This window comes from Myzus persicae, unplaced genomic scaffold (genome assembly GCF_001856785.1).
Source record: "Myzus persicae strain clone G006 unplaced genomic scaffold, MPER_G0061.0, whole genome shotgun sequence".
Classification (NCBI taxonomy): domain Eukaryota; kingdom Metazoa; phylum Arthropoda; class Insecta; order Hemiptera; family Aphididae; genus Myzus; species Myzus persicae.
Genome location: NW_019102814.1, coordinates 140,478 through 149,944, shown reverse-complemented (window position 1 = coordinate 149,944; position 9,467 = coordinate 140,478). Strand labels below are relative to the sequence as shown.

Below are 9,467 nucleotides of genomic sequence, written 5' to 3'. Positions count from 1 at the left end.
TTATGTGTGTATTTTTTTTTTTTGTTCTTGAAAAATTTCACCTATGGTAAATGCTTAGGTGTGCTCATGGGATGTGCAGGGTGTGCCTAGATCAAAATTTTTGATTTAACATTTTTTATCTATTTAAACTATCACCAGTTCATTGTGGAGTGTATAATTATTTATCTATTCTGCATCCTAAATCATAAATAGGTTTATTACCTATGTTTAATGCACAGACTGAATACTCCGTTCGCCGAGAGAACGTGATTTGCTTGAGCAATAATAATAATGTATCTATAAATATTATGTTGAGTACCGTGGTCATCGATTTAACTACAAATTAGATGATCTTTCAAAAAAATAATTTTTTAGTCATATTCATAATTTCAATATTCGTCTTTTATTTGTTGACAATTTCAAATAATTCTCAACTCTTTTAATTGTAAACAAATTATTTTTTTTATACTTATGCAATAATAAATAAAATCGAAGTAGTCTATAGGGCCTAAGATGCCTCCGGATTTTTAGAAAATGACTGAGGGTGCCGTGAGTCAAAAGGTTGGGAACCTCTGCTCTGAGGTATAAAGCTAGACTGTGGTAAACAGAAAGTGACGTTTTTCGCCGGCTCCAGAATATTTTCTGTGTTAGGTCGCTAGGAGAGACACGACGAAATCGGATTGTCAGATTGGATCCTTAGTGTCGAGTAAACCACGCCCATGAGACGCTTTTTGGTCACACCGGCTGTGCCCACGAATCTGATCTACACTACCTCGCATCCTAAACTAAAGTAATCCTTTAAAATGTTTATTTTTATTTGTACCAAATTTGTATTAAAATTTATATCGGAATTATCTATTAAAAAAAAAAATGAGTGCATTTTTCAAAAATTTTAGAAGATTAAAGCATTTTATTTTTTGGATCACTGAAATCCCAACTCTAATATATATACTGATGATTGACACAGAAAAAAACAAGGGGGAACTCAGTCTTCTAATTTTAGTTTTTAATAGAGGTGGGAAAAAGTTTTAACCATCCCAAATGCGTAACTCAAAAGTTCATTTCTCCCGAGCATATATTTCTATTATTTTTTGTTCCTTTTCCTATGTAACACCCACACATAAACGTTGACTCGGGGGATACGGGGGCTGGATCACTCCCATGTTCTTTCTTTAGATTTTGAGCGGAGCCATGAATGTGTTGATTTTACATTGGTTTGTGTTTTTTCCTCTATTACCTACCTTATAGGGCAGAAAAAATCTTTCAATTTTCTTTTTCAACATATTTTCTGATAGAAAAATGAATCTAGCTGGTATATTGGGGGAGTTAAAAGTGAAAACTTCACAATAGTTTTCAAATGCCAGGGAAAAAATGAGGACAGAGGACGACCATAACTATGATATGTGTGACCACATCTTTTGGTTACAGTATGAACTACTTACGTGGAACTTTTTTTTACATTTTTAATTATTATCTATGAGAAGTGTATCTATATAACATACATTTTCAACTATAAAATTATTTGTATATTTTCGATTTCATACATTTTGTTTAAATTTTAATTTTAATGCTAAATAAAAAAAGTCTTTCATATAAATTATGTATTTTTAATATTTTTATACTACTATAGAAACAATGTGTGTTAGGAGCATCGTATATACAATTTTCAAGCATTTTGACCCAACAAATGCAATGTGACTGACATTTATAGAAAAAAATTGTAATTTGATTTTTCGATACATTTTTTTTTATCAAAAAGTAGACAAGCTTATGAGTAGGACTCGAATTTCGATGCATTTGCATCTTTTTTTTAGTACATCTTACGTGATGCTTTCCAAGCAACAGATATGTTTCAAGTACCTATCTACTTCGCGTTCTAAACACAAACATTTTTTGGGGCTTTTTTTTTTGCATTTTATGCATTTTTAACGGACTTTATATTTTTCGGGCATTTTTGACGTTTTTAATGAATTTTTAATTTTTTAGGACATTTTTGACCTATTTCTTGTACTATGACTAAAAAAATTGACCTCATTGAAATATAAGTAAATACTACATAGTAGTATAGTATCTGCTATGTATTATAAATAATTTTCAGTGCAACGCAAATGTAATTTAATTAAAATTTTTTTGTTCAGTGTAATGTAAGGTAATTTCATTTTTTTATAATAATTTGAATTTATTTAATAAATAATGTATTTTTTGAAATGTCGTTTTTTATATTTGTAGGGCATTTATAAAACCGAGCCCTACTGCCCCTACTTATGAATTTTGCGGCTTATGACGAATCTTGTATTAAATTTTAAAATAAATATTTTTATAAATTTCTAATTCAAAATAGTTGGCAAATTTTCCTGATGTAGACACTCCTAAAAAAAATTTGTTGTTTTTAAATTTACACTATCAACAACATAATACGAGGAACCTACTTTTTTTTTTGATCCAACAAACATTTTTTTTATCTACATTGATTTAATAAATTAAATGTGGACATTTTATGAATTTTCTGCGTTATTGTTGGAGTCAGGCGCGGACTGGCTGGGATGCAGGGATGCTACAGCATCCCTTGCCCTAAAATATATTTGCCCCTATCGGTATAAATGTGCCCACCTAAAATTAATCTGAATTTTGAAGGAGAAGGTTAAAATTCTCTGATAAAATCGTAGGTAGATGTAGATCTATTATTTATGTAATAACTAATAAGTAATAACTATAAAAATCATAAAGAAAAAAAAATACATTTAAAGTAGGTAGCCAATAAGAAGACAGGTAAATTAATTTGAGCAGCTTTTTATATACATTAAATATACTTTTTTAATTTATTATTAACACAATCTTTATAAGAGGAACTTAGCTCTAATTGTTATGGTGCGGGGGGTTGGGGGGGCAAAAATTAATCACAATTTACTGACCCTTAAGTTTGCCGTTGCTTAACCTTGCCTTGCTGTTGTAATTTGGCACCTATTTACATTCTTAACGTATTTACGATATTTTATTAAAACAAAAGAAAATGTTTAAATATTTTATAAATAATACCTATTATTTAAAATTTGTTTTATTTGCCCTTTAAATTATGTAGCATCCCGCGCCCTTTTTTACCAGTCCGCGCCTGGTTGGAGTATAGCCAGTATAAGTATTTCTTATAAAAAAGAACAAATATTTAATAATTTAATGCTTTACATAATATTTGTGTTTAATATTTTAACAAGAATAATTGAACACGAATACAGAGTTAGCTAGTAGTATACAAAATACTTGTGAACGTTTTTTTTTATGCAATGTTAAGGTGAATTCTAAATTAGTCCAAAATTGAATAAATATGTCTAGGTACATTTAGCTACTTTTTAATGATAGTTAGGATAAAAAGTTGGGTCTTTTTCGAACTTCTTATCACATTTTTTCTTCATTTGAGAAGATTCATATCCAGTTTCAGCTTCATCGGACGAGGACATGGAGGATTTTCTTTTTTTTTCTTTAATATGATAATTATAAGTCACTTTCCGTCTAAACGCCAAATTGCAACACATGCAAATATAAGGCTCCGGGCTAACACTATACACAAAATATAAAAAAAACAACACATTACAACTTTTAAATGAGCAAAAACCATTCAAATTATAGCAGTGTAAGTATTTTACATTGGTCTGGCTTTCGGAGTCATCGGATCTTTCGGTACTTTTGGAGCTTCCGAGGGTTTTGTGATAACTGTCGGGACAGTCAGAGTTTTCTGTTCTTTCGAAACTTTCTGTTCTGATGGATTTTTACTGCGTCCAGTACAACTATTTAAATGTGAAGTCGCAGCATTTTTGCTGGCAAATAATGGCGCTGTGTAGTCATTGATAGTTACGTTACTGTATTTCACCATTGACTCAGGGCGGAACAATTTTTTTTTCGATTTTTCATTACCAATCTCCGCCGAATATCTTCCTTCTAGTGTTTCTGCTTACAAAATAAAAATAAAAAAATGTAATAAATCCCAAACATTAATATCATGTATTTTTAGATTATTTTATTGGTGGAACCTACTGTTATAGATATGAAATGCTTGCTTTAATTGCAACATGACGTTCCAATTAATGTGTGCCTGAGTGACGGTTCTGAATTATTCAAGATGATTTTATTTAAATCGTAGCAAAGTATAAGAAAAAACTGAACTTCAGAAATTGAAATGTTTAATATTATGTTAAATAAATATTGTGTTGGTCGTTCACTCCTATATATTATGTTATAAACACTATTTTAAACTGTTTGAAAAATGTTTGCTAGCCAACATATCAAATGTAGAATAATCGTCGTAGATTTAAATTTCTTATACTTCGTTGGAATCGGAACATTACTTATTTTTTTATTCATTTATTGTTTGTACATACAGCAAGAGTATTAATATGATAAATATAAATTACCTACATTTTATAGAAGGATTAATAGGTAATAGGTACTACGATAACTTTTTTAATCTATAATTACAAAATATTTTGCAAATTTGTATTATTTTGAAGAATTGGAAAATTGAACACTTTCATAAAATATAATTTAATCCTATGTATTTTCTATATTAATTTAAATATATAATTAGGTAGATTCGTATTTATTAGAAATATATAGGTATCTACCTATATTGATAAGCTATAACGCAGAGTCGCAGAATATTATTTAAAAGCGGCTCTTAGCTGTAAATAATTCGTTATTGGATGGTTATTAATTGGAATATTTGATTTACCTATTTTAAATCAATTAAGAAAACGTTATTGATGCTATAGAATATAGGTACCTACTACAGTAAACTTGCTTGATATACGCTCCTGCTTAAAACACCTTTTTGCAGCTTAAATAACATTTTAATACCCATATCATATAACAATTTATTTACGAAAAAAGTAAATTTTGAGCAAAAACAAGTACTTACCTATATCCAAATATACACTATCGTATTTGTTCTGTTACCTACTACTCAACGTTCGAATACTAAAAAAAAATATGCCAATTAAAAACTGTCCATTTCTTGTCATATAAATTTAGAAAAGTAAATAAATAATAATGATTATTATTTTAAGTATATCTGAGCGCACGGTAGTGAATCAACCAAATTGCATCAATGCAAGTTAAATAATGTTATCTTTTCCCGAACGCCTTCGGCCGGTTAGTCAATAGGTATTAATATTATTCATAAATATTTGTTTTTATTTTTAAAAACTTATTTGATACCTATGCATTTTGTATAGGTAATTAAAACAAAGTTAATGGTATACAAATTTTAAAAAATTGGATAACGTTCTGCTGTACGTTAGGTATCAAGGGACTAATGAGTCGCTGTAATGGTTGTGTTAAATTTGAATTCAATGACATGAAATCATTGAGTACGAAAAATAATTATTCTAAGCGAAGAGTAATTAATGGACGGACCGAGTCATCCTAAAATATTTTTAAATGGGTATATTTTATGATATTATTGCTAAAAGTAAATTATTTAACGATATAATAGGCATTAGTATCCTATAGTAGATTAAAATAATTGTTGTCGAAAAAATTGCATTTGAAAATGTCATTGTGTATATAAATTATAATAATATTAAATATACCTACTTTAGAAGATTCAAGTACCCATGGATAACATTTTTAAATTACAATAGAACCACTAAAATCGTTATTTTATAACTAAAAAAACTGTGTTTATGTATTTTTTTAAATATTTTAGTTACATACAGCGAATTAACTACTTGTATGCAACCTTGTTTTTAATTTTCAATCCTTACCTTTAAAAGTTGAACATTTTATAAATTTTTAACTACAAAATATTTTGTACATTTTCAATTTGATAAACGTTGTTACCGAACCAAATAATAGATATTAAATTTTAAAGCTTTCTAACCTAACGAATAAAACTGTATTGACATTTCCAGAAAAAAAAACTAAAAAACATTGTTAACTGAAAATGTCAGTAAACAGCTCAAAACCATTCAAAATCAACTATAGGAAATGATAAAATAAATATTTAGTGCTAATTGAAAAACGCATCTACACTCTACAGTGTTATAGTATTCGTTTTTAAGTAACGAAAAATAACACATGAATTTCTCGAGTTGATTTCCAATGTTATTCAAATTTAAACTTCAAACGTGCATAAAATTTAATTTAAATTCCCAGTAGACATTTTTTGTGTTTGATAAAAGTATACAATCTTATGAGGAATCTTGTATTAAATTTTCAAATCTTAGATTTAAAAAGAACAATTTTTATGAATTTCTGACTCAAAATAAATTTAAAATTATGGTAATTTTTACGTATTTTGCTCAAAAAAAAATTAGTATCCATTTACTCTCAATTTTTTTTTTAATTACCACTAACAACCACTTACGGGGAACCTTGTAATACATTTTCAAGTTTTTTGATGGAGCAGATATTTTTTTATCTACATCAATTTACAAAAAAAGAAAGCGGTCAAGTGGAAGTCGCTCTGTTGTACATCAACCATTAGGTGTCTAGAAAGTAGAAGGTCGCTGAATGGTATTAAATTTGAATTCAATGATATAATATATCACTGTATACAAAAAACGATTCTGAGCGGAAACGGTATGTCAGTCTAGGATATTTTATATTGTTATTAGTTTATTACTTATTATTAATACGGCAGCCGGTGAGTTGAATTAATATTATGAATAATATAACTCTTACATAGTTACATTATCAGTGGATAATGTAATCATTTCGTCGAAATTAGAACTTTAAATGTCAGTAAAAAAAAACTGTGATTAGGCATTTATTTTTTAGATTTTTTGGTTACAATATTATAAATAAACTATTTATGAGTATTCTTGTTTTTTATTTTCAATCCTTACCTATAAAAGTTGAACATTTTATAAATTTTTAACTACAAAATATTTTGAACAATTTAGAGATTTTGTTAAATGTTGTCAAAATTTGAACTTTAAATAATTTCAAGTATACTGTACTACTGTTAATAGTTTTCGAATAACAACGAAATAAGAAAATTGTTGTATGAGAATTTGTTAATTTAATGGTTATCGGAATATCCAATGTCTAACTTAAAATGCTAGTTAAAAATTAATTTATTATTTAATAAAATGTATTAAACCTTTTTAAGTATCTACGATTTTGTTTTAGAGTTGCACTACAAAACAAAATCTTTTTTTTCAAAAACTGATTTTGAGTAAAAATAGCAGTTTTTCTTACTTTCCAGCCAGAGAGATTCTGTTATGACAAAAATCAAAACATTTGTATTGTCCCAAATGGTGATGATAGACACACACGAAAAAAAAACACATAATTGTAAAATCATTCCATTAATTTATTGCTCCACTTAGAATTTTAAACACAAAATACTGTGTATAAGTTATGCACCTTTGTACTTTAGTTTTCGGAAATTGATTGCCAATTGTAAAATATGACTAAATTACATGAAATAGTTGTAGAGACTAGTCGAATGTAGATCATTTTTGGAACTCCAGAATAGCACTATTGTTTCTTATACCACTAGCCACTAGTTGGGTGTTAATAGTGACTAAATTAATTTCCACTTAAATTATTAGGCTACAGCACGTCAGATATATGACAGTGAATGTTAAGCTATAAATTAAATAATCTATTACATTTACTAAGTGTCCATGTTTCCTGTTTGTTTGGAATTAAAATAATAAATTTACTTCATGTTCAATTATTTTATTTAACGATTGAAAAATGTAAGTATTTATTCATAGGCAATATTATATTATTATATTAAATAAGTTTATTTAAGTACATACCAAATAGTGAAAGAATACATTTATGAATTGCATTCAATAGAGGAAATAAAAATTATTTAACGAGTTGTTACACAACGATAAACGACTTTGTTTAAGTTTGTAACATTTGTTAACTTACAATTAATTATTATTATTATTAAAAAATAAATTTGTAAAAACTACAAAACACACAATAAATATCATCAAGCCATCCTACAAGTTATAACATGATCGCCATAATATTATGATCAAATTGATTCATTACTGGGATATTTTTTACATTTTATTAAATTTTTAAGTTTTTCATTGTACTTTTTCTAAAAATTTATTTATTTATCTTATACACCTACCTACGTATATTATTATGTACTAAAAGCCTTTATGCAACATACCAATCGCATCCAATGACCCTTGCATTTATAATAATAAAAAAAAAATTATTGGAATAAATTCACTTACATCACTAACGAATACTTACAGTGTAATATGTAGTCTGTTGGTAATACTTTGAATCAATAAATCATTTTGTGAACCAAATTTGGATAAGCAGATTAGATGAACAGATGTTGGATTATTTGAAATATATATATATATATTTAATGAATTGATTTACTACCTATTTAATTCCAAATTCTGGAAGTAAAATAAATTGTAACTCTAGGATTTTTACATGATTTGAATTTTGTAGTAGATACTGATTACCATAATTAAAATATATGTTTTTTAAATTACATCACTGTATAAAATATAATTTACGCTTCCACAATAAATCAATATACAAGTTTAGTAATAGCTAATGTTAGATCTAATTTAATTAAATGTGTAGAAGAGAATAAAAACTGTACTCAAGCTAAGCGTTTTTTTAATTTTATCTTTTTTTAAATTAATAAAATTAATTAAGTATTTATAACTTATTATTATCTTGGCTCAATCACAGTAATTTTCTCCTGCACAAATTATATTAAATGAAAAATGAACTCTAATTTTAACTATAAATAAACTGTAGTAAGAATCCTGTATGTATATCAAGTATGATAATTAATGTGTGCATAGACATTATACTCATATCTGAAGTATGCTAGGCTGGTAGGGTTGGGTGGTGCGGTCACGGCAAAATGTGAAACAGTGATGTATTATTATAATAAGTCAATATAACAAAAACATTTAAACCAAAATCAAAAAAGTTACTAGTAAAACTTAATACAAGTTCATACATAGTTAATTTAGTCCATTAGAAACTTGTAAGAAATATTAATGAGTCATAGTATAATACAATAATTAAATAATTATGATTTTTCTGTTTTTAACTATATGCAAACTGACATGGTCTATGCACATGGACAGAAGTGTGGAACAATATGATCAGCACTACTCACGTTGACCACAGGAACTATCTCCATACTTTGTCTATAAGGTCTACAAATGTGTGTAAGAGAAAGACAAAGATAATACACACTAGTACAACATCCAATCAAAGCTTAAAGAATTGAATTAAATACTTATATAACTAATCAAAGAGAATAATTGTTCAATAAATTGCTATATTCAATAATATTATAAAATAGCAATTTGGTTAGTAGTTTATTTTCTTATTACAAATGATTTACTCTATTGATAAATCCACATGTGTTTTTAAGTAGCATCAGATTTTCATAAATTATTTTGTTTTAGTTCGATCATTTTAAAATAGTCTATTAAATGTGTACAAAAAGTATTACAATAATTTCATATACAAATTTAAAGTGCATG

General features: G+C 27.1%; 1 protein-coding gene across 2 annotated transcripts; it reads right to left on the bottom strand.

Annotated features, from left to right (window-relative positions):
- Window positions 1-3,200: 3,200 nt before the first annotated feature.
- Window positions 3,201-5,509, bottom strand: LOC111033148. 2 transcript variants are annotated; one of them, XM_022313753.1, is made up of 3 exons: window positions 4,886-5,509; window positions 3,618-3,918; window positions 3,201-3,531 (listed from the first exon to the last, which is right to left on the bottom strand). In XM_022313753.1, exons 2-3 carry the CDS (start codon window positions 3,842-3,844, stop codon window positions 3,324-3,326), a joined length of 435 nt encoding a protein of 144 aa, XP_022169445.1. In that variant the 5' UTR covers window positions 3,845-3,918; window positions 4,886-5,509; the 3' UTR covers window positions 3,201-3,323. The 2 variants fall into 2 exon arrangements, with proteins under 2 accessions (XP_022169445.1, XP_022169444.1); XM_022313752.1 differs by lacking the exon at window positions 4,886-5,509 and having other exon boundaries at window positions 3,618-4,339.
- Window positions 5,510-9,467: the final 3,958 nt, after the last annotated feature.

Bases quoted from the DNA above. Each gene is read 5' to 3' on its own strand.
- LOC111033148 (XM_022313753.1), bottom strand. From the start codon at position 3,844: ATGGTGAAATACAGTAACGTAACTATCAATGACTACACAGCGCCATTA. The intron at 3,532-3,617 runs GTAAAATACTTA...TTTTGTGTATAG, and splicing joins ACTCCGAAAGCCAGACCAAT to TGTTAGCCCGGAGCCTTATA.